This window comes from Geospiza fortis, unplaced genomic scaffold (genome assembly GCF_000277835.1).
Source record: "Geospiza fortis unplaced genomic scaffold, GeoFor_1.0 scaffold92, whole genome shotgun sequence".
NCBI lineage: Eukaryota > Metazoa > Chordata > Aves > Passeriformes > Thraupidae > Geospiza > Geospiza fortis.
The window spans coordinates 1,434,248-1,460,238 of record NW_005054389.1 but is presented as its reverse complement, the minus strand read 5'-3'; the positions used below and the strand labels follow the sequence as shown (position 1 = coordinate 1,460,238).

General features: G+C 36.9%; 1 protein-coding gene across 2 annotated transcripts in view; it reads left to right on the top strand.

The window, feature by feature from the left end:
• Positions 1 to 25,991, top strand: part of CABCOCO1 (ciliary associated calcium binding coiled-coil 1) — a 43,674-nt gene that overhangs the window by 5,778 nt on the left and 11,905 nt on the right. For both annotated transcript variants that reach the window (XM_031060722.1, XM_031060723.1), the window contains exons 3-4: positions 395 to 539; positions 4,682 to 4,754. In XM_031060722.1, the coding sequence (XP_030916582.1) occupies positions 395 to 539; positions 4,682 to 4,754 (218 nt within the window). The remainder of the gene's footprint in view (positions 1 to 394; positions 540 to 4,681; positions 4,755 to 25,991) is intronic.

The window sequence follows — 25,991 nt, the reverse complement described above, 5'->3', positions numbered from 1 at the left end:
TGGCTTATGTTGCAAGGGGCATGGTCAGAAGAATAATCTTTTACAATTCATAAGAAGTAGGCTACTTTAAAGAAAAACATACTCTGCCTCTCAAATTTGCATATTATTCTGCCTGTGGTTCTCTCAGTACAGGTAAGAGGTGAAGCTGTAGTATCTTGAACACCCATTATGATGATCCTTCCATTGTGAAGGCAGCGTGGTGGTTTTGTAGTGGAATTTTAATGGACACTTTAGGGATGAGAATAATGGCAATAGAAGCATTTGACTGCTGTTGGCTTTTAAGTGGTAGTCATAACTAAAACTTTAAGAAGTCTTGTAATTAAAATGGACCAAAAACCCCCATCCCACCTTGTCATGTTTATACATGGTTTTGTTCTTTGGGATTACTTTGCAGTCAGACGTATGACCTTGGGAGACAATGTAAAAGAACTTGAAAGAGCAGTGACTGGAATAAGAGAAACTGAGTCAGAAGAAGGAGGTGACGTGAATTTATTCAGCATTGACCAAGGCAAAGCAATCATTGATTTCTTGTTTTCCAGGTATTTATTTCTACAGAATCTATTTTTTATTTCATTAATCTAATATAGTGAAAAAATGACTGATAAAATAACAGCAACAATAAGAACAACAACATCAACAATTTAAAAATTATTATTATTATATTTACACTACTTCTACTATTAGTATTTTGCTCTTATTTTACTGGATACTTTCCTACTGTGCCAACATAATGCAAACACCAAACTTTAAATCCCAAAAAAAGAAGAGACAATATGCAAGGAGCAGTAAAGATCTGGCCTCACATGTGAAAGCCCAAAAATGAAATTTGGACTGGAAGTTTATAAAAATATAAGATTGTGCTGAAAATATTCCTTTTGGGTTTTGTTTGACGTGATAAAAGAAAACAGAGTGATGCATGGGCAATAATCTTGTTTTGCTTTTAAAAGCTACTTTTAGATTCCATCTGAATAAAATTGTAGATCTTATTTATCTTATTTAGATCTTATCTTGACTCTGTTACTCTTAAGTATTTGTATAGCCTTGACAGTTATTGTGGACTGAAGTGATTTAAAGTTTTGTACTTAGAGAATTAAGGTTCTGATCATATAGGAGTCATAAAAACATTGTACTTCAAAATCAGCAAAAGTCCAGTATGTACATGAAAAGGTTTTGTGGCAGGTCTCAGCTTTTAAACAGAGACACAGAAAGAGATGCAAATGGCTGTACATTCGTTATTTATTTGAGAAAAATACCGAGTCTGCTAGCACCAGTAATGCCCCTGTATGAAATTCTGACTGTATAGCTGTGTGTACAGCCCATTTCCACTGGAGTGCTGTGGTTAAGGCAGTGGCTGCACTGACATACCCCTGTTTGCAGTACATGATGGTCAGAATGGTTCTCAAGCTGTTCAACCATCCATCAGTGGCAGAGGCAAGGAGATGGAAAATGAGTGAGTTACTCCTGTAGTATATGCTCATCCACTGTACTGCAGCTCTAGCCCTTCAGCCCATTTTCTGCCCCAAATGGAGGTGGAGGGATTTTTGGCAGATGGGCATAAAAATTGAGTAAGGTCATGGCTGATCCATACGTGGATTTGCTGGGAGTTTTCTGACTTTTCTGTAGGAAAAGTGTAACACAGCAAAGTGGGAGTTTTAAGAGTGTTTTTCTGAATGCAGAAAAGTATTTTCTCTTGAGGAAAGGCAAAATACTAGGGTAGCTATTAGCCTTCTAGTTTAGATTACTTGGATTTAAAGGGGGATTTAAACCCATTGCAGGCATTTTCTCTTATGATTGGGCTATAAAATATGTCTCTTTCTCCTACTCTCTGATTTTTTTTCTTTTGTTTCTTTCCCATGGAAAATATAAAACACTTAAGATTCTTCCCATAAGGAATGGGAACATCTCTTTAAATCTCAAATTTCTGTAGTCAAGGCAAAATAATGTCCTGCCAAGTACTAGCCCTAAACTAAAAGGAAACTTGGCATTTAAGATGTCTCAACTCCTTTTACTTCTGCCTTCCTGTCTGTCTTTTGTGTATTTATATGGAACAAATGTTCTTTCCAAATAGCACATCTATAACTCTTGTGTAAATTATCCATTGAGAGATATCTTGTCCATGAAGTAATTCTTTCACAGTCGGAAGAATTTCATCCAAGAGATTAGGTGCTCCATCCTACTTTGAACCAAAGTATTAGCTGGGCAGGAATACAATCAAGCTGCAAAACTTTTGCAGCAGAATGGTATTTTGGCCACCAGATATGGGTTGTATGTCCAAACTGCTTAATTTATTACAAATGGATGCTGTAGCGATGTCATGGATGTACACACATAACACTGAAATGTATCATATGTGTCCAGTTTATGCCATCCATTATTTCAGTCACTGGAATATTTTTTTCTAAATAAGGATGGAATTGGCACACTTAAATGGGTGTATTTTAAACTTTATTAACTCAGAAATAGTTTGAGTTTTATTACAATTCAAATTAATGTATTAGTTCAATATATTTTTTCTTGTTTAATTTTAAATGATAAGCCTGTAGCTATTTTCTGCTCAAGACAGTATGACATGTTGTAGTTCAGATCACATTTTTACAGATGAGCTGTAAACCCACGGGATTTATAATGGAAACAGGGACAAATGCTTAACCACATTGGCACAAACTGTGCAGCAACTATAATGACACCTTCAGGTTTGGTAGAAGGTGACAGTTAGCATCTTTTTATCTTGTCTCCTTGGGCAAACACACATCAACATAGCTCCTGACATTTTCTTTTCAGGAAGCAGTGGAGCTGGGGAAATATGTCATTGTTAATCACCTTCAGATTCTCATATGACATCATAAGAGGGCCTATTATTAACAATATTACTTACGCAAGTAAAATTATTTCTGGGTAATTGCTAGAAACACTGGTATGGAATTTTTAAATTGTTCACAGCAAATTGAAACAAAAAAGGGCATTTTGTATAATGCCTGATAAAAGAAAGAAAATGACACTGTTTTTCTAAATAAATGCTGATGTCTGATTTATGTAATTTGATTTCAAGACCATTAAATGGAGAAATTTTTTCCTTCATACAGGATTAGGAGTGCCAGGTTGAATAGAGATAGTTTTAAAAATAAAGACATAAAATTCAGAAATGCCAGAAATAATTACTTATACATTTGGGTATATATTTTAAATTATATGTACCTGTAACATAGTCCATGAAGAATATCATAACACATTTGGAGGGGAGGGGAAAGAAAAGACCTGACTTTTAGGTGCTGCAAATCTGGCTTATTTCAAAAACACTAGGATAAGAGAACAAATTTGAAATACTAATTTCTGCCAATCCAATTGGAAGGATATATGTCTTATTTCCTGTGTGTCTATGATGTTCATAAAATATTTTTTGTCTTTTTTCAAATAATCCTTGTTAGAATTTTACCAAATTACAGGTGTGTATGAAAGGGGACACATATTTACATAAATCAGTGTGAGTCATTTCCAGGTTAAGTCCTGAACTCTCTTTAAAAATAATTTCTGTGTTTCCACTGAAACATGTCAGGAGTTCTTTGGTGAAGTACTGCAATAAAAATGTACTTAAATGAAATTGCAAATACTGTAAGAACTTAATTAATTGCCTGTGTGCTTTGGGTTTGGGAGAAGGCAGCCTCTAGCTGATGGCAGTCAGACTTCTTACATGGGCCTTGCCGGTACCAAGCTGAAGGTATTGCTGACCCAGCTGATGGGGGTCCCAAGAAAAGAACCTGGGTTCTGTCCCTAGGCAGAAAGCACAGGAACCAGTTACAGATGTTCCCTGCAAATATTGCTGTATCTTTCATGGATACAGCAGGCAGGACAGCAATAAATTCTTGGAATCATTCTTCAGCCTGGACTTGGTATGAAATCACAGAGCAATGTTTTAAATCTTATGTCAAAATGATGTGACAGAAGCCAGGAGTTCTGTATCATGATTGTAAGAGAAGAACTAATTGTAACAGACTATGACAAACAAAACTTTTGGTTAGACAAATGCTGTATCATTGATCATTAGAAAAGGAAACAAAATTATTTGAAACATGTGAAATGGAAAGCCACACATGTTTAAGGAAGATAAATATTTTAGTCCATTGACAAAGTCTATTTAAAGTTGCTTTTGTTGTAGTACACAAAACTGCTGTGTGTTAATCTAGTTTTTTAGTTTTTCTTTGAGGAAATACTACACTGATTTTGCAAAGTGACCTTGAGAGAATAAATACTTCTATTCTTTATTGTTTTGGTGTTCCAAGATCAAACTTTCTCCCTGTACTGGCAGCCCATCCCAGAATCTGAAAGCTGATTTGGCTTTGTTTCCTTCTTGTCTGCTATTGCTGATAATAAAGGCATAAGTATCCTGGTGATAAGTGTTTCAGGAATTACTTTTTTCAGAGAAGAACTTTGTCTTCTCGGAGTTCAATTTCGTAAGGACTAAGTGGATGTATTTTTAAGTATCACACTGTATTTTCTACAGCCATCTGATAATAAATCCTGCAAACTAAATATGCTGCTTGTTTCTGAAGTTAAACAACTGTTTCTTTTTAAAATTTGGACTATTACCATGCTGGAGGGTATCTCTTATTTTAAGAAAACTTGTAATATTGTTACCTTTCCAAAAACTTACAGCTGTGATAGTCTATGTTATGTTGTTTTTCAGCTTATTTCAATACTATAAAGCATATGACTACCTCTTCCACGTTCGTAAAGAAGAGCCTGTGCTAGGTAATGAGGTGAGTCATTTATATAGATGGAACTCATTATGCAGAGTTCCTTAACGAGTGTGCCATGGCATATGTTTTATATTGCTCAAAGCAACTTCATGTCAACATCCCTGCATTACTAACGTAAAACGGCTGATTAAAGAGCGCAAGTTAAGATGTTTTGATCCTCATATTCAAAATTAATTTGGGATCTCAAAAAAGTGTAAATGCATTGCTTGGTTAAGTTGTTAGTTGTGTTAAATCAGGAACACTTTTGTGTAGGTATTTGTAAGTTGATGCATGTAATTTGAATTAGCAACATAAGTCTGACTCTGCTTTAAAATCAGCAATCAAAATCGGAAAATGTTGTGTGCCATGCCTAGTCTGACCACAGCCCTAATAAACATGTATGCTTGTGCATGTACAGAGTTCTGTACATGCTTCTGTAGCCACCAAGAGTTAATTATACTGACTATAAAGAAAGAAACAAGCTAGAAACTGAGCATTTTGAAAGAATTCAGTTAACAATAGTGAGTTGGCATCACAATGAGCTTTGTGATGCGTTCTAACTTATATGTGAAAAACTACATAAGAAAATGTGTTGATGCAAAACATGGTCTTTAATCAAATGGACGGGTTCAATTAATCAAATAAACCTTCCTTTAGCCTGACTGTGCTTTTTGAGGATATTTGTTATTATACATTTAAAAATATTTCCATTTTAATTTTGTATTAGGAGCCAAGTGATGGCCCAGAGGGGCACACTAGTGTATTATTTTTGATGGTATTTATATTTTAGCTTATCAGTACACAATTAAGTTAAAATTAGCACACTGGAAAAATTCCTTTACACTTTCAGCTGATATTTTGACTCTGGTAATGTGGGATAATTGCTTTCCATGTTGCTTTTAAGTAGCCATATTATAAAATGGCTTTTCTTGACACGGATGCAAATATTTGGAAGTTATTCTTGTCATTTACAAGGTGGGTTAAAATTCCAACTGTGATGAAATAGGTGACAAAACTGTCAATACAAAGGTGGAGCAGAACTTCAGCATTACTATGTTAGGGTGGGGTTTTGTGTTAGGTAATCAGATCAGTGGGTGGTTAGCACTTCTTAATTGGTAAAATCGATTTTAATGGGGCTTTGATTAAGTAATTTTTGTGTAAACTTGAATCATGAGTCTTAGAAGGTTTCAGACTAGCTTTAAGGAAATGTGTTTGTGTTTTCTGAAGTCTCCTTTCTGGGTGGGTGAGATCATCATGCGCTGTCCCAGCTGCAGGACAGGGCTTGCCCTGGGCAGACTGGGGGAGCACCACCTCTGCTGAGGGTACCAGCACCTCTGGGCAATGGTAGGAGTGGATTTCAGGGAATGACTTTGGTCATGATCCATCCAAGCAACAAGTGCTCTCTGCAGCTACAACTGTCACAAAACCCTGCATGACAATCTTTAACTCCTTTATGGCCTTTTCTTACGTATGGTGCCACTTCTCTTCAATCCATCTGTTTTGTATTCTGAGCTACATGGCAGAGAGCTTTTAATTTGTCCAACTACACTCCAACACCCAAGAAAATCAATACTTATATTCTGTTAGAGTTCATTTTGATAGGGTGATGCATTGTTCTTCAATAAGTAAAAGTTCAAGGTATTGAAGCTGCACATATAAATTTATGGCATTATTTGCACTTGCTTTATGTGTTAAAATGTGAGGGGAGGTGAAATCAGCATAGATTTTAAGTTCTTTTGCTGTAACTTTGTTTTATTTAGTAATTCTTATGCATAAAAGAGATCAGTACTTCTATTTTGCAGTCCCTTAGATGAACAGTTTTTTGGGCTGCCATGGTTTGGTGTGTGTGGCTGTGGCAGGGACACACCTGGGGTCACTGGCTCTGTAGTGCATCTGCTCAGGGAACGGGAGATCAACTGAAATTCATGTGCTGAAAGTAGATAGTAAATTTGTGCTGAAAGTTTGGCTGCTGTCCTGTTATGTAGACCAGTGTCTTACTAAAAAAAAAAATGCCCTTGCAGACACGCCACAGCCCAGAGCTGGATCTGATCCTGACTCTAAGCTGAGTGCAACTAATGTCTAAGAAGTTTCCTTTTAGCTCCAGCAATAAAAGCTTGTTCTTTTGGAACAGGACACTCTAAATTGTAATGGCCAGATTTGCCCAAATAACAAAAACCACAGTGTTCCAAGAGCTTAATTACAGCATTATCTCCTTTTGCAAATGAACACTTTGAGACGAGTCAGTGAAATGACTTGCTTCAACAGAATTGATTTGCTTCCACTGAAATGGCTTTAGCTCAGCGAGTATGTGCACCGAAAAAATTACCTACGGAATAAAAGCCCAGCACCCTCAGGAGAAGATCTGCTTCTTTAATAGAGATACAGCTAGAACAAATAAAAGCTGTACTCAGTGTTGTAATGGATATCCTTTTAGGGAAACCACAGCGTGTGTTTTCCAGAGAAATCTTATAGCGATGGGTTGTAAAGTCATTGGAATTTTTTTTTCTCTAGCACAGGCAATTATACAGTGTTCTCAATCAAGTTTCCTTTTTGATCTTTCACTGCAGTTATTTTCAAATGACCCTGTCATTTCCTGTGTAGAATAAAATCAGACAAGAAAAGGGAAATGACTCAAAACTCGGATTATGCATACAATATCTGTGGTCGTGCCACTTAACAAAATGTAAGTTATTTAAATGTAGCACATAATTAGTGGAGCTTCACAGTCTGATTAATATTCTGCATTTGATGCAGCTAGCATAATAAAGCCACCTCTGTAAAACACAGACAGTGTTCAAGTCTTAAAAAAAGGTAACAAATGCCAGGCTAATTTAAATATATATATTTTTTGCATGGGCTAAAGCCTTTAAACCTCAAACTGCCTAAGGTGATCATATTGCCTTGTAAAAAAAAAGGTTAAAACAGAAAGACATGAATGCTTGGTTAGATGATAAAACACACATCACACTTCTAACCTACTTTGACAGTATTTAAAATTTAAAACTTGCCTTTCTAGCTATCAAATCCCTTACTTCTCCTTCATTCCAGATCTACAAAGACCTATATATTATGTATGCATGAATACCTGTTAGAAAACATGATGGTACAAGGAATTGCTGAGAAGTGTTAAGATTGCCAAGTAAATTCATTGCTTTTTTTTCCTGTTACTATTATGAGCAGTTCCCCCCATTTAGAATGATTACAGAAAAAGCTGTGCTTTAGCTGTTCTATGGCTGTGATCCAAAACAAAATGCAAGCAGTGCTGCCATACCAGAGTTCTTCAGGAATATTGCTGTTAAAGATACTGGTTTTTTTTCCCTTCTGCCTGTTCTGGACATTTTGCTCTCTAGCTCTGATTTAGTACACCTATATTAGCTTGCAATTTCAAGGAAAGCAAAAGGAGTACAGACTAAATATTGATGTTCAGGGAGTCAATGGAGCAATTCCTATTAACACGTCAGATCTTAGAACAAAGGTTTAAATTGTTAATACATGAATTGTGTAGAAGTTTATTCTTCTCTATTTCTACATTTAGTTAATATATTCTGCTTTGATAGGATGATATATTACACAATATCTTGCAAATTTTTTTCTCTCATTTACAAATTGTACCTTATACTGCAGTTCATGCTTTTTGTTGCTCTCTGTTGTGTATTTTTGGATGGTATGAGGCTAAGGTCTTTTGGGATTATGTCTGCTTTGAAACATTTCCTAATAAAAATAATGTGGTTGGTAAATCTAGTTTTATTCCTAGTTGCTTTAGCCAGCCTGATGGAGTAATCTGCTATTTTATGACCCAGATGACTAGCTAAGTTTGACTTCTTGAAATAGTAGTGTACAATGTAATTTTCTTTAGAGATGTCATAGTGGGTCAGGTTGCAATAAAAATATCAAAGATTAAATTTAATGGCAGTGCAGATTCAGTATTATAGCAGTCACTAGATATCATCCTTTGTGCTTAGAGTTCCAAACTAGTGTCCATTAATGCTTTCCCTCTGTGTACTCCCTACTTTCTGAAGCATTAAGCATTTGGGCTCTGTCTGGTCCTTACCCAGTTATGGGTTGGGGTTTTTTTTTAAGTTTGACCAAAATCCCTTCTTTGTTTAAATTTAAGGAAATGGATAGGAAGAATATGCTTTATGAAAGCTAATAAAGCTTTTTTTTCTTCTGATGACAAAAGCCCTAAAATCTGGGACTTGACTTTGATACGTAATCCTCATTAGGTGTTGCATATTTAGATTGGTTAATCAATCATTGTTTAAATGAATTTGCTCCATGACTTCTTGAGAACTGCATTTTAGAGATGTATGAAACCAGAACATTTCCATAAGCATATCAGCTCACACTACAGAAACTCATTCCCCAGCTAATGGAGTGCTTTTCAAAGCCTGGAGGTTTCAGATATTTTTAGTGCCTAAAAACCAGTGAGTTGATGTTTTGTAGCTTTGTTTTCTAAATATCACCATGGCAAAGACATCAAGAAGAACATAGGACTGGAAGGGATGTCTTCAATTGTCAACTCTCATGCTGCTTTCTCTTAGGGAAACATTCATAATCCTCTTCAGAAACCTGTCAAACTCCAGTTTAAAAAGTTAACTTTTTTTTTGTCTTTGCTCCTTCAGTTAGGAAGTGCCCTGATGCCTGGTTTCTGTTATTGTTATAAAACCTCAATTTCGGGTCTGGGTGTATTCATGACAAGCTTATGTGCATTTGTCCTTGTGACAGTTTGTGCTGGTATTGACCTTTAGCTCTCGTTCCATCCCCAGTGTTTATTTTTCTAGTGCATAAAGAGACAGCAATTTTATTGTCAGCCTTCATTCAGCTAGACTAGAAAAGCCAGCCTTCTCTAATCTTTGCTTTGAAGGTAGTCTTTAATACATATGTGCTTACATCCATACCAGCTTCTTGTCATCCTGTTGGCCTTCTTCTATAATTGTTCCACTTTAAATCAGTTTGTTAGAACATAAGTGACCAAACTGACATAATATTGTTGCTGAGATAAAAGCAAGGCCTTGTAAAATATCAATAGTGCTTTCTTTTCCTCTGCTGGGAATAGCCTACATGATAGGTCCTAGAAGTGTTTTATACCTGTATTGTGTGCCTATCTCATTGTACATCTGCTATTCTAGTTCTCCTTTGTTATTGTATTTTCTAGCTGAGGTACTCCCAGTGCACTATAGGCTTCAAAAAAACAAGATGTCCCCACAATGTCACCTCCCAATTTGTCATTGAATACAAGAGTGAATAGACTTCAAGGATGTTCAGTCCCATCTGTGTGGTATTCCTGCCTACTCATAAATTGATCACGTCTCTCACATTGCTTTTGTCTAGAAAATTATTTATTTAATTTACTATGAAATTAGTCTGGCATCATGTATCTTTGATAAATTGATGTTGTGTTACATTCCATTTCTCTTTAATTTCCATGCTCTTATTTAGTTTTTCCTTCAAAACATGTTCCTCAAGCCTTTGCTGCTACGAAGATCAAAACTACAGCTTCAGGAGTAGGTTCATTATTTTCTGATTGTGGATGTTTAAAACTGGTAGTCAGTCTTTTGATGTCTGAGGGGAAATTTTTGATGTCCATTACAGAAGTGTGCCATACCCAAGTCCAGATTACTGAAGTAAGCAGCTGGAGAGCCAGTGGGTTTTTGACAAAATTCACAGATATCCAGCCCTTTGATCTTGAGGCTTGCTATGGCTGTAACTGGAGATCTTGAAGGACCTGTGATTAGTCTGAATGAAAAGTGGAGTCTGTTGGAATTGTATGCAGTGCTACTTCAAGTATTTAAGCATCTGTTGTCTTGTAGAAACAGCCTTTCCAGAGATTGTGTTGGTATACTCATTTGTCAGTAGGGAAGCTACACTGATGCTTAGCAGTTAATTTCCATGTAGGTCACATGCTGATGGTCTTCTAATGAACTTTTAACATTCCTGAGTTTTGGTAGCTGAACTGCTCTGCCCTAAGAGCTGGTGAGAGCTCCAGAGAGCTGGTGGAACTCATAAGCCAGTGCTGAGTACTTTTACTAGGCTTTAGAGAATGATTAACAAAACGTTTTTTAAATTATTTTCTTAGGAAACATCAAATACAAAACAAGCCTGCTTCTTAACTCAGTAACATGCGTGAAGTCACGAAAGAAAAGAATTCAGGCAGGACAAGTGCCAAATAGCTGACATGGGCTGTGCCTTCAGTGTGCTGAGCACCATGGTTCTGACCCAGCCAGCATTTCAACAAGCACCTCTTCTTAACAAATTGGGAACTTTAATTTCAATGGACCTATTCACATACACAGAATTAAACTGAGAAGTGACTGGGGTCACATTGCTCAGCACCGTGAAGGATGAAAAACTAAAGATACTAGTGAAAAAATATTGAGGCTTATGATCACTTTATAGTTCAGTTGTACAGCTGACAAAGCATCACATTTTTTGACTGTATGATGTTAGAGAGAGAGGGAAAAAATTTGAATTCTTGGCAGGAAAACAATTTTGGGACTATGCAGGAATTAATATATACACAGATGTGTTCTATGAGTTTTTTAATTATTTATTTAGAAAGTGACTTGATTTCCATATGTATGGAATTGTGTGTGTGTATATGTGTTTGAATGTATGTAAGCATACATAGTTGGGATAAGAGCAGTAATGACTTGTTTATTTGCTGGAATGCAGGTCAGCTAGGAATTGTAGGCTTTGATTGGAAGGGTAGTCAGTGCATTAATGGCAGCCTGTTTCTGCTATTCATCAGAATGTTCTGTGACCCAAATGATGAAGTGCTCTATCAGAAGACGGCACATTTAAAAATGGTTATCAATCAAGATGTAAATTTTAATAGAAGACATTGAGATTGGCAGAAATGTATTGACTTGGAGACATTTTTAAGTGGTTAAGCAAAGTAGCTGAGGACAGACTATTAGGATATGAATTTTGTTTTACTTTTCTAGTATTCTGAAATGGTTCACTCTGTTGATGCCCTTTGCAAATTCTACTTGTTTAACTTGATCAGCATGAAAAAAAGTACTTGGAGCTGAGCAAAGATCAGTACTTTTGTTTCATAGGAGAATCTGAGAATTTTGCAGTTTGATTTAATTCCAGTTTAAAACAAAAAAATAAACACTTAAGAGAATTGCTATTCTGACATGTCTGTGTTTAAACTCCCTGACACAAAAGCAGTGCTTTTGAAGATCATTTCAGAGCCCCAGCTCCATCATGGTGCCATACAGCATAGTTGGCTCTGCTGGAGCAAGACCCACACAGTCTAGGGGTCCTCAGCTTGCCATAGGGCATGTTGCTGGGGAGACAGGAATCTAGAAAACAGAATTCTTTATCAGCCAGTGTGGCAAACCATTGGAAGGACTTTGTACATATGCTGGTGAGAGCCAGGTAGGTCACTGCTGGCACATTGGCAGAAAGTTATTTGCACAATAACTCAACTTTAGGAAGTTCAAAGAATGTAACTTGAAAGGAATCTGCTGAAAAAAAATAGAGACACATTTTATTTTGAGCCCAGTGCATTATGTCTGCTGCAGTACAGTGCTATTTTCAGTGTTAAACTCTTCCATGTAAAGTAGCAGGGATCAAGGAGTTATTCAAGAATGTGCCACATTTTGTTTATATTTTGTTCGTTCAAATTTAGCTGCCCTTTTTAAAGTTGTTTGCCAGAAGGTACCATTTTGGTGCCTGTACAGTTTGACTTACTGGAGACTGGTTTTCCAGGGCAGTTGCCCTGTTTCCAACATTTCCTGCATAATTTTTGGTAATTGACTGACAGAGATCCATGACCTTAAAGTACAATTAACAACTATTTTGTACCCCTTATCTTTATCTGCAGCTTTTCATATCTTGAAAATCAAATTGCATTCATAAAAGTATCAGTGGAATGGGCGAGTGATGTTATATTTCATGGGAATGTATCCCCACGGGTGAATATTTAAGTATCAAATTCATACATCTTGTGACCTTATGTTATGCATAACATATTGACCTTATTCATATAAATAAATAGCATGACATTTCTCTACCATGATGATTTATAATCAATATACATTTTAATAAATTTTCATCCGTTTAGTTGATGTTATGAGGACAAATGTAATCCAAGTCTAAATAACAGACAAGTTTTACAATCCTTTAAAGTTCCTTTTTAAAACGCACTATAAAGTTTGTGTCTTCTAATTCCACCTTGAATTTTACAACTTGTCATAAGATACAACATAAAGTATTTTTACTGAACATTGAATCTGATGTATTTGAATATTAATTCATAAAGCATTATTTTGATTTCCTTTAAATATGCTAAGCTCAGCAAAATGTAGTGTTACTCATTAGAAAGCTAAGCTTTATAGGATGTCTGGTTGGTATTTGAGGTAACTTATATTGCTACTTAGGTTTACATTTAATAAATCTTAGCTAAGAAAATTGTTTAAATTTCAAAGGAAAGATAATAAAATGAGGGCATCGAATATTAATGTGAACTGTGCCTTTATTTTGTTAAAGCATTCAGAGTTAAATAGTGGTGGTCTGTTAACAATCTAGGGCTATTTGGCAAGTCTCTAAACTTACTCAATAATCAAAACATAAAAGGACAATGGAAACTTTTCACAATAAAAGAAAAAGGAGTTGAGTACAGAAACGAAACAAATTATTCTCTGCTTTTTCTTGGTAAGGAGGTGAACTTTATAGGAAGGGCAGCAAGCTCTGTGTTAGGGTTGCCTTTTCCTGCCTTTGTTATAAATTACATCTGTCTGTGAAGAATCCTCTCCAGTTACTTCGTGGTTCATGGCTACGGGGGAGGTGTGCATGTCTATCTGGAATGGGGCAGAGAGAGACTGATTGTGGGGGAGCCTTTTCGTTTTAATGGTTTGTTTTTCACTGAGGAAATGGCAATTCTAAGCATTAATTTGCCTTGCTTACTAAATATACAGATGGATAAAATTCCTAAGGATCCAGCTGTGTAAATAGAATATTAACAAAACAACTGTTTTCTTCAGCATTTGTATTATTTGTTCTTTGAAGCTTGCTAGACTTTTGGAAGACTTCAGCACCATTTAGGTTCCGTGTAATCATTCAAAATGTTTTTATTAGGGCTTAAATGAGGAAAACATTTGGCAAAGGGATGGAGTTTATCCAAAGCATAATGTTTGATTCTTTCACGAGAGTCTGAATACACTGCAACAATATTGTAAGGCACCAGAAATATGGGAATAAGCTGCCAAATGGTACTGGAAGAAGAGCCATATACATACCCAGTATGTTTGGTGTAGTGTGCTCTCCATGGCCTCCTTCCCCTGCACCTGGTGGGCAAAGAGATCAGGCTGAGGTAGCCCAGATGTGGCAGTGCAGGACTCTGGCCCCTTTCTCTCCTGTCTGCGCAGTTTCCTTCACCATTTGATCCCGAGGCTGGAGTCATTTGCAGGCTGCTATTGACTGAGCAAGGTGGAAATTCTGTCCTTCTTCAGTGTGGGCTGATGGCCACCTCCCACCAGCTCCAGCCCACTGAGCCTCACTCTCTCCTCTTCTGATGGGAGAATGGAAATCTTTGGGAAATGGGCTCCCATCTGCCTCTTCCATCAGCCTTAGCTAACCTTGTGCTGCCTGAGTCTCCCACAAATCCACTGTGTTTCTGTGGAAGCTGAGACTTCTTTATGTGTTTCAAGCACTCAGAAAACATCAAACAGGTAGAATATCTCCTCAGAGCAGGCTTGAAAACACAGCAGCTGGAGCCTTTTGGTGTTCTTCACAGTTAAGATTATTATCTAAAATATTTTTTGGTTTGCCTTTCCACGTATGCTGTTGAAAATTTGGTAGTGAACTCATCCTGAATCTCCTCTTGGCCAACTTAAAGCAAAGAGAATAAATACTTGATTGTTTATACTTAATGTTTGCTCTTTCCTACTTGTTAGAGTGGGCAGACTGTTTGGCTGAACTTAAGAAGCTTATATGGTGAGTGTTCAGGTTTTTTTGGATTTTTTTTTTTTTTTGGCTGATTGCATCCTCATATTTTGTCCTCTGACTGCAAAGCCTATGTCAGAGCCCATGTAGGTTCTGCAGGGTTACATTGCAGATGGTGTTGTGTCCAGGATAATACCTAAACAAGTACAGATGTTTTTGGCGGAAATACCTCAACATTCTGCTTTCCACTTTTATGACAAGTGGTCCTTTTGACTTTTTGGTTGGTTCTACAAGAATCCCACAATATTGTAAATACACATTGCAGAAAATGTTGTTACTACTCCCACAGAACAGGTCATTCTGCATGAATTACATTCTGATACACATATGACTATTTTCTTAGTATTAGAATTCCAGTGCTTGATGTGTTGATTCTGTTCTATTCAAATAATACGAGGTAAGGAAAAATATCTCCTGTGCACTTGCACTGTCATTTATTTTGACTGTGCATATGAAATTTGGCCTGTGAACACAATCTAAGGAAATGACATAGATTTTAAGTGATAAAGATGAATGTTGCATGCTTCATTTATAGGAAGGCCATCCAAATATGGTCTTGGAATTGTGAGAACATCCTGTGCTTGATGTGTCTTGAATTTTGCATTGATCAAGGCTGTGGACAAGTTCCAGGCATTAACAGGCTGGAATTCATGTCTATTTCTAGATTTACTGGACATTGTGTGTTGTGAAAAGATTGCAATACATTGCAACTAATGCATATAGTACTCTTATATAATAAAATGAAAGAGTGCTAGAGTTGTTCCTTAGAGATTATTCTACTTTGAATATCTACTTTACATTCTCTCAGCGTTTTTCTTAGCATTCATTTTGTATTCATGGTGCCCATTTATCATTTTTGTCTCTATCTGTTATACATTTAGGATCTTAATGATTTTCTTTTGTTCTAAGAAAGATACTGTGCCAGCTTTTTGTATTCATCAGGAATTAGGATGTAGTTGAATACTTACTTTTGGAGAAATGTTAAATTACCTGTAATGGTCAGATTTCCAATGAAGTATTGAAAAGTTTTACTCTCACAATAGACTATTTTCAGTTTTTAGTGTTACTGTTGTCCTGGCAGGTCTAGATTAAAAGAAAGTGAGGGCTAGAGCCTAGGTAGCTGACTTTGGGGTGGGGAGGGGGGCAGGAGGGGATGGTTGGCTTTTTTGTGTGGCTTTTTTTTTTTTTTAAATAATCCTACCATTGGTTCACTGTGGTGCCCTGCAGTGAAATTTCCAAAAATGTCATTATGTTTCTATTGATTTTGAGAATGACCCCTTGAGTCTATTGATACTGCATGCATAAAACTGTGCACTGAACCATTAATTTCTGTTTAATAATCATGTTTTGTTTGAGAAATCAAGAAATTGTCAAGGTGGAAATAAGGAGCCAAATGTTACTTATTTTGCCATGACACAGATTTTATCTTTTGTCCTTCCTCCTTGCTTGCAAACAGAGCTCTCTGGATTACTGAATGTAAAATTAATATCCTTTTCTTTGCAACCCTAACATGGCCAAACACAATAGGAGTAGTTAAAGACAGGATTTCAGTCTTATCTCTGTGTTTCTGATCTACTGCTGGTTTGTCTTCAGTTCCTACTCTTGTTATTCATACTGGTTTTATTGCAGTATATTTAATTGTCTCTTTGTTCTGATCAATCCTCAGTTAAATGGGTAAATAATAAAAGAAAGAGGGTACATAATCAAATTACCAGCAGTAATTGGTCAGTCCAAGCATTACTGGAACTTTATAGTGGGCGGAAAGAACAGGGCTTTGGTATCAGAGTCAAAAAGGCCAAGCCTTTAAAACTGACAACATAAATACATTGCTACATTGGCACATCTTTGTGAATTTAAATTACAAATTATTGTGCATAATCAGAATCAGAGCAACTGGAAAATCATACAGCATGGATAGACTTTATTAATTTTAGATACAAATGAAAGACATTAGACAAGTTTAGAAATCTGACAGACTAGGAGAATCTTAATATTTGACAAGTGTAAGATAAAATGAGACTTTGTCTCCTGGATTGCTGGGTTTTTTTCTTTCTTTCATAGTAGTGGAAACATTACAAAAACTAATAAGCAGCAAACCATATGCATTAGATAATAATGTAGAAGTCTGTGGTAAGGAAGCTTATTTGGGTAATGGGAAAGTTTAAAGGTTATACATTAAATGATCAACAGGACATTGTGTGTTACACAGGGGACTGAGTTTCTCTGGAAATTGGGAATTAAGCCCTAAAGTTTTTCACAACTTGATTGCCATTTTAATACATTTATGGCTTTGCGGACCATAACATGAGTTGATTTTGTTTCATTTTGTAGTGAACCAATACAATTAAGAAGACAAATCTGCTTTCTTCCTTAACATTTATCTGTTAACATACTAGCAATTTTAGTAGCAAAATAAATTGCTTAATCAGAAAGGTGCCAATAGCTCTAACCTATACAGACATACAGAATTTGATTTTCTTAATTTTCATTTTCTCCTTCCACCAAATGAATTGGAGAAGAATGGACAAAGAGTAATGAAAAGGTAGCATGACTTACCAAACTAAACCCTGCTCTGTGGAATTCAGTTACATAAAAGGTCATTTTTATAGATTTGTGCTATTTAGAGGATTCTGCCTGTCACATCTGATAAGATCAGAATGGTGGGGAAAAATTCAAGCTGCTCATGAAGAGTACACTGAACTTGACCAATGCTACAATAAATAGTTGTGTTTCAGCAGGGTGTTGCAGCTTCATGTTTACCTGGCTTTCAGGTTGACTCTGTCAACTACTTCCCAGTTAAGATCCAATTTACTCAGGCTGCATAAAGTCTTCGATGTGACACTAATGTGCTCCAGAACTCTGTCTTCAGGGAAAAGTAATTTCTATTCATCAAATATATCTTGAATTTGAAAAGTAAAGAATTTGGGATGGTGACTTTTTGACAATTTTTTCATGCGATATTGCATGAGAAGGCTTGTAATGTCTGTCCCTCTATTACTGTTGTCAGGTATAACATTTTGAGCGAGCTGCTAAGATTTACCATTCAGTTCATGTTTCCTAAATCCACTGTGCCCCAGGTAATTTCAGGGGAACTGCTAGAATTGTATCGAAAATAAACAGTATATTACCATGGTGTGTAATGTGCAAAATTTGGCCTCAAACTGAAAACTGTTACATTAAAAACATGCTCTCTAAAATGCAAACATCCCATATTTACAGCTGTAGAAAATACTGCTACAACTTAGTGACGTGTGGGTGGATGAGTAAGTAGGGTAGAAAGTGCTGTATTGGTTTATCTTGTGGGTCATTCCCAAATAAGACTTCATTTGAAAACATTTTAACTAATTGTACTTTGTGTTTTCTGTGGTGAATTAAGGAACCTAGTTAGTGTTCAGCATTAAGAGGAGGTTGCTGCAGTATATCTGCAATATAACAAGAATTATATTTGTTAATGTACTTTGGGAGCATTTAAATTCTAATCACGCAGACGAAAGGAAATTTCAAGTGATGGCAAGTAAATTTAAATTACACAACAGTAAAGACTTTCATACCTTTGAAAATATTTCAGCACTGGCTTTTTTTTCACTTGCTTTGATTATCCATGATCACAGCAGCAGAATTCTATTGCTGTTGCCATAATTTCTGAAGCATAACTGTGCTAACATGAAATATGTATATATAGGTACATTTGCCAACTTGTTTTAATTTTGTCGTTGGCTTTCCACCTCATATGTTGGGAGGGGCTGCTGATCCGCACAGTGGCTGAAGGAGAAGGCAGAATTGTTGCAGGAGAGAATGAAGATAAGCAGGCAGCATTTGCAGAAAAAGGAGGCACTTTTTCTGTGGTTTCAGGGTCAAGAAAATAAGATTTCCATCCCATAAAACCTGTCTCTGTGACCTCTGGGAGCCCTCTGTGGCCGTGCAGGTGTGAGTGGCTCACAAGCACTGTGTAAGGCAGGATTTTTATGCCACATACAATTGTCAGTTTGCCCTTGTTGAGCAATCCTCTGTATCAGGTCTCACAGGCTTTATATGTCCAGTAATGTAATGGATATAGCTTGGCTTCTCCTGCAAGCTGGATCTTGGCTAAGGTAGGAAAATGCAATACACGATATGTAGTGACTGTGGAAGGGGAGAACAATTCTTTCCAAGGAAGCATTTTCCTACCCTTCTCAAGCTCAGTGTCCTCCTACCATGAGTCTTTTCACCTCTTCAGCAGCACCTGCTTATTGTAAAAAAGAGAAGAAAGAGCTAAGCACCACTGTGACCAAAAATAGAACTCCCCTTTTTTTTTATTATTTCTGTGTTTAACCTCTGCTTTTTTAATCATATGCACAGCAAGAAAAAGGGGATGTGCTCTAGCAACTTGTCAGCTATGAAGCAGTGCAATTTTTTAGCTAGAATCATGCTATCAGTTGGAAGTAAACAATAGGTCTGCATATATTTAATTATTTACTAAATTTTGAGTTATGCTATTCTTTTAATTATGTTAATCAGGCAGGCTCCAACATTGCAAGCCTTGGGGCTTGAAGTGCAATTTCAATGCTTTGTATTAAATTTGCTGAACTTTGGAAAAAGATGAAATGGCTTAGTATTAAACATTTGCTTGATTTAGATTTTACTAACCCATGCACTTTATAACTCACATTCTTTCAGTGCAATGTACAGCCCCAGCAGAATGACCATAATAGTAGTAGTGAGCAAGTGTTCCTTTTGCACACAGGTTTTGCTTATAAACTTGATGAATAAAAGCCTGGCTGTTGAGGGAATGGTAAAGATCTATTGTGCCTTGCACTTCAAGGTCATTAGTTCAAGCACACATCATTAAAGGCAGAAACTTAACATCTGACTGGCGCTTCATAACATACATTAAATGAGTTAGTGGTGTCAGTGGAGACAAAGAAAAGAAACAACCAGTTCAATTACAAGAGAAAGGATTGGACTAATGCACACCTCCAAAAAGGGGGAGGAATCAGGAGATGCTCAATATACTCCTGTCTTCCCCTGCATGCAGTCCCGAGGGCTTTAGTCTTCCTTCTGTCTGGAAAGGTTGTAGCCACCCTGCTTGTTCTCATTTCATGGCATGAGCTCAATTGAGTTGAGCTGGATAAATACTTAGGTGGAAAAGGATCCAAGGAAAATGCAGGTAGAAGATGGTTTGGTGATGAAGTAATAGTGAACCTGGTTTGGTGCTGCACAACAGGCTCTTTGAAGGGAGCTGCCACACTGATATTCTGGCCACTGGTCATTCCCTCAGGCATATAAATCACAGGCAGAGAACAGTTGGGCATGGTGTCCTCATGACTGCCTTCAAGTGAGTAATTACAGCCTGCCAATGGTAGCTCCCCAGAAAAGTTAATGGCATGAGGTGCTCTCTTTTGATCAGTTGTGCAGTGTGATTGTTGCTTAAGGCTCTTTTGAAGAAGTAGTTGCTTTTCAGTGGTGTGATTCCTTTATGTGAGACCTTTATGAATATTAGGTGAGTTTAGAGGAAGGAGTTTGTAGAACATGGCAGTGATTTTTTTATTAGCCATTTAATATTTAGTTGTCAAAATGAAGTAAGTCACTTCTGTCTGCTCTAAAAAGTGCATTCTTTTTCCTGCAGCTTTTTCCCTTCCTTTGGTCTTGTTGTTGTTACTGTTTGCTTTGAAATCTGGGTTGACACTGGACCCAGGATGTCTTTACTTAATGTATACATAGGACTTAGTGAAAGAAATTATTTCAGCCATTATAAAAGAGCCCTGTGACATTTCCTCTGTGGTACCTTTATTCAGGAACAGACCAAAAGGGGAGGGGGGATCAAACAAAAAAACTTCACCTAAGTAGTTCCTTTATTAATAAGCCCCCTTTAGAACATTTTGTGAGTAAGAAGGAAAATAAGGAGAGAAAAACTAGAGAAGGAGAAATTCAACTTCCTAGACAAATGAACTTCCAGAAAAAAAAATAGGGACATATGCAGCCTTGGCTTGGTTTGGTTTGTTTATTTTGCCCTTTAGCCCTTGTTACTTGTATAACATAAAGTTCTTATGCCTTTGGAAGATGTTTTAGTCACAAGTTTTTTATAGTTTTAATATGAGTATACATTGAAAATACTTAGTAATATTTTAGATTTAATGTTTTAGATTTCTTTTTATTCTCAACACTTCACTGAAGCAGAAAGCATTTTTGGAAGAGGTCTTATGCATCTGAGCCCCTGAATTAGTCTAATGTCACAGTCATTGAGAGGTGGTTTCACTTAATTGTAGTGGGGAAAAGCCAGTGGAAGATTTTGCAATGGAATTTTATGAATGAAATTTTGGTTTACTTTTAAATAAGTATGCAGTGCTCAATGAAATGATCTCTGGAACTTTTGTGAATATTTTATTCAATAAGCTTAGCCCATGTTTTTTTTTATGAGGAAAGTGAAGTTCCAACTGTCTTTTTTTTAAATTTAAAATGTCAAAAGCTTCTGTATAAAAAATATATTTCAACCTCTAGGTATTCAAGCATCGCAAGAGTATTATTTATTTTCATAAAGGATTCTATCTAAATCTACATAATAACTTTTTTTTAAAGTAGACTGGGGGGGGGAACATGCATAGAATATGTCAATTCTTTCCTGAAAGAAAACAACTTGTTTATTTTGCCTCCAAACTCAAATAGGAAACTTTTTTGACATAAAAAGCAATTAAGTTTTAAACTTCTTGTCGTCTCTGCTAGAAAATCACACAACTTCTAAGCAATTTAAAAAAATAAATCTTCAATCTCAAGTTATGGCAACCTGTGATATTTAGTTGGAGGATTTTTAGGATTAAAAAAAAAAACCAGAACTTTTATATTTCAAAATATTAGTGCATCAGCTTTATTGGAAAAAGCTGCAATTGTTCAAATGATCTCAGTAAAACAATTTGGACTACGGTTCCCGGAATGCTCATGAAGCTGACATATCTACATGTTCTCAAAAAGTCATAATCCATCATTCTGATGCTAGATCGATGGATTATGACTTTCTGATGTCAGATCTGTGAATTAAGGCTTTTTTGAGTACAGCCTGCTATCCAATTATTGCCCTTATTCATATATTATAAATCATTATTCCTTCACCAGGTAGTCAGCAGTTTCTATTTCCTGAAGTTTCAGAGCATTCTTTTTTTAGCCATTGTGGCACTCCCATTGAGCAATCAAAAATGGAGAGCGCTGACCTGAAAAATAAAGCTTCTATCACAGCAAATTGTTGAGGGAGCAACAGTCGTTTCTAATTCTTCCAGTTTCTGTTGAAACAAATCTCATCCCCTTCCTGCACAAACAAGCAATATAATAAATTAGTACAAAAGTCAGTAGCTGGCACATACTGACTTCATTTTTAAGTGCTCATGCCTTAAAACTGATGCTTTCTTCTGAGTAGTTTTCATTTTTTTATGTGAAGAAAGATCAACTTTAGATTTAAAGCTGGAATTTGCCAGCGTGCTGCCTTAAGTGACTGTGTCTATTAGGTGCTGTTAAACTGAAGTTCCTTTGAATGAATTATTTATAGAGTAATAAACTTATCTATAATGTAACAAAATGTATGATAAAAATAAAAAATGCTTTACTGTAACCAGTTTTGGTGTCAAATCAAAACACATTTAGAACAACTTTATTAAAAGATACTCAGAAAAACAAGAGGAGTTGTTTCAGGACCTATCGTGCGTTCTGAAAAGTCATTGAATGAAATGTAATCATGCTGTGTTGGAGAGTTGTTTCAACAGATTTCTTAAGCTAAGGGAATTTAGGTCTAGTCTGTGTGGATGGAGAAAATCAATAGTATGATCTTGTTGGTTTTTATTTCATTTTGCTGTACTGATATTCTTCATTGGGATGCAGTTTTCACAGTAGATGGCTGTGCATAAAATATGCCCAGTCAGTACATTGCTGGTGGAGTAGTTGTCAAAAAGGATGGAAATCGATGAAAAGGAGCAAGGTGTAATGAGTGGAGTAGAATTCATCTTTATTAACTATTTGTTCTAGTCCTGTGACTGTTTTGAGAGAGCTGTCATAGTGCTGGCTCATGCCTCAGTTTCTCCTTTGGGTGGCCACATGGATTCTAAAATCTGTGTTCCAAGGACTGTTTCCTTGGCACTCTCCTGATAAACAGGTTTGTGTATCTTGTGTCACCCCTGTGTTGCTCTTCAGTCAAGGATGTTATCAGAAACTATATGAGAGAGTTAACATTTTGCATGTCCTGCCATTAAGTAGTTTGGGGGGGGGGGGCAGTTTGTAATATTTTAATATAAGGGGAAACATTGTCTTGGCATATTCATCTCATTCCTTATTGTTTATTTCAGGAGTTCTGGTCATTAATGGCATCCTTGCTCTCACCTTCCTTTTCCTGTTACCTCTTTTACATTTCAGATTTTGGCCACCAAGGCTTCCAGGGTGCTGCAGAGCACTGGAAAGAGGTGGTTTGTTGTGAGAACAGAAATAGTTGTTGTATGAATGCCTCTGCAGAAAACATTATTTCAAGGACAAGTGCCAGCGCAGGGATGGAACTGGGGCGGGGCTCCAAAGCCCTCCTTGTTTCAGATAGCCCTGTTTTGCTGGTGGGGAGTCGCGTGAAGCTCCCGCCACCCACGGAAGTCTGCTCCAACCCATTTTCAAGGTTCCTGTAAACTGTAGATGCCCACTAGATGGAGACATAATATTTTCTACAGTAGTGGCTATACAGATGGTAATCAAACCCACCAGCTGCTGCCTGCGCATTCCGGGCACCGCGCCAATTTACTGGCAGTATGTCGACTGGGAAGCAGACAGTGACACACTTTGATCGAAAAGCTTGTATGATGATTTTTTTTTTTGTTGTAATATTATTGTTTTTTTAAAAAATGATAAAAGAGATCAAGATGTGTATCTTGATCAAAGGGTACTGCTGTCTGCTTTCCCATCAGCAACTTCTAATTTATAGAAATCAGATTGCATGGAAGGCAATCAGCAAAGGTTTGAGGTCTTTCTTGTTCTCACTGCCAAGGCACGCTGACAAGTGAGAAAATTAAAATCAGAGAAGGTAGGGAGAGAACTAGTAAAACACTGGTTGAAATATAATTATTTAAAGTTCACAATTTTAATAATTTCAGGGCTGTTAAAAATCCAGTTAAAGTGATCCATTTGTCATTCACTTGTATTGTAAGAGCACCTCAAGGTCTTTCTCTGATGGAGGGTGTTGCTTTGAGACTAATTTAGCACAGAGAGAGAAATATATCTATTACTTGTTGTCATGGAAGAATAACCTGTCTCTGGTTCTGGGGCCAAGTTTTTCAAAGGTACCTCCTATCAACTCTGTTTCTTCCATATGGAGCTGTGCATCCAGTATGATTTATTAGGGAGTATACATGATACAATGGGCACCTGTAAAGAACTTTTAACCCAGTCGGTCCTATAAATGTGGAGATACCTGGTACAGAGGGACTTTACTGAAAATTTGTCTATTATACTTGGTAAGGTCTTTTCTCTTGAGGGTCTCTAGTTAAGTAATTTTTGTTTTCAGTTCTTCGTATCGACTTCTTCTTTAAAAGCCTTTTGTAATTTTATTTTTCAGTCCTTTCAGGCTTAAAAAACAATTAGCAGTTGTATATATATGTGTATGTATGAACTGTGTTTCCATGCAGGGGTCAATATTGCTGGCCAACATAAAAGCACAAACCCAGTGACAGTGGTGAGAATTGCTTCACATTCTGCCAGTTTTTAAAACCAAAATGGAAAATGACATCATAGAAGGACTGGGATATGTGACATTTTGTCTCAATGGAGCAAGAGACTATTGAAGGGAAGAAGCTTAATGTAGGTAAGGAAGTGAATAGGGCTCACCTCCAGGAGTCTTCAGAGTGAGACCTTTGATGTGATCTCTGGGTTATGCTCAGCCTTACTGCCTCTCCTCCAGCCATGAGATGTGGTTGCTGCTTCCCATCACTCTTGCTCTTTTCTTCCACAGCACCAAATGAATCCTGTGTCCTCATCCAGCCTGCCTTTCCCTGTGCTGCCAGCCAAGCTTCCCAACAATTAGTGATTTTCCTATCTTCTCCTCCACTTCTCTTCTTGGCAATCCAGACACATTGGATTTTCCCGCTGAGTGCTTTCTTCTAAGGGTTAGATCAAAAGACAGCAACTTCAGAGTAGGCGATGTCATGTTTCTGGGTATGGCTCTGCATTCTCAAGAGAAGATGCTGCCATTGGGTGCTTGCTCCCTCTAGGTATTTATGACATTGCTATTTAAAAAAGCTGCCAAGGAAAAGGTGCTGCTGAAAGGAATAAATAAAACCCTTTGGCATCATTGCTTCATTTTTTTCCCATCAAAAGCTGACACATTGTCTTTATCTCATCAGGCAAACTGCGTGCAAACTTTGTGATCACGTGTTCTTTGCCTATTTTTGTAGAACAGAGTTTCTCAGAGAGACAAAGCACAAGGGGAGGAGAGGAAAGGCTGCAGTGTACAACTCAATGCAATACCCTTTAGCTTCACTTATTCTATGGCTGGCTCAAGATTTTCACTCCAGAGCTGGAAGTGTTTGCTCTCTATTCTGAGTTGTGATTGAATTCTGTATGATTGTGGAAATCTTTGAGCAAATGTTAGATTTTTGTTGGTTCTGTTACTTGTGAGTATGGTAATTTTCTATAAGATGCAGTTAACAGAGTTTATAAGGGATAAGGAGTTAAGAGACTGTTTTTAGTTTGTTTTTTTTTTTTTAATTGGAGAGAAATTATTCAGTAGAAATGTTTGTTTCTTCCCGTGCATTGTTGAAACAAATTCTAAAAATCCACATTGGATTATGTGATTTGTCATGAGCTTCCTAACAAGTCAAAGCAGAATGAGATTTATGCGATTTTTCAGCAGAAACCATTTCATGCCCCAACAGAAATGGAAATGACTGTTCTCAGAAACCTTCCAAGTTGAAGTGGGAGGAGATAATCTGCAAGGAGATGTTACCTTCTCAAAAACAACCTCACATCATCCAAGGTGTGGTTGGCTTTGGCAGTTTACCAAGGGGAAGCTTTACTAGATTTCAAATCACCCACCTAGCCAAGCTGTGCTGAGGCAAGGCTTTGTTTAACTCCTGCATTCACCAGACCAACCCTGCCCCTGCCCACAGCTGCGTTTTTATCTAATGTGAATGACAGGATTCTAAGGGAGAGTTAAAACAAACACAGGCACTCACACTGAGATGCAGCATAAACAGAATTATGAACATGTACGTAATGAGAGAGCCTCTTTACATTGGGCCACAAAATCATGTAAGGAAGGGAAGGTTTCTTTAGACTAATAGGCCATGGTTACAACTCTGCTGATTCAAATTCCAT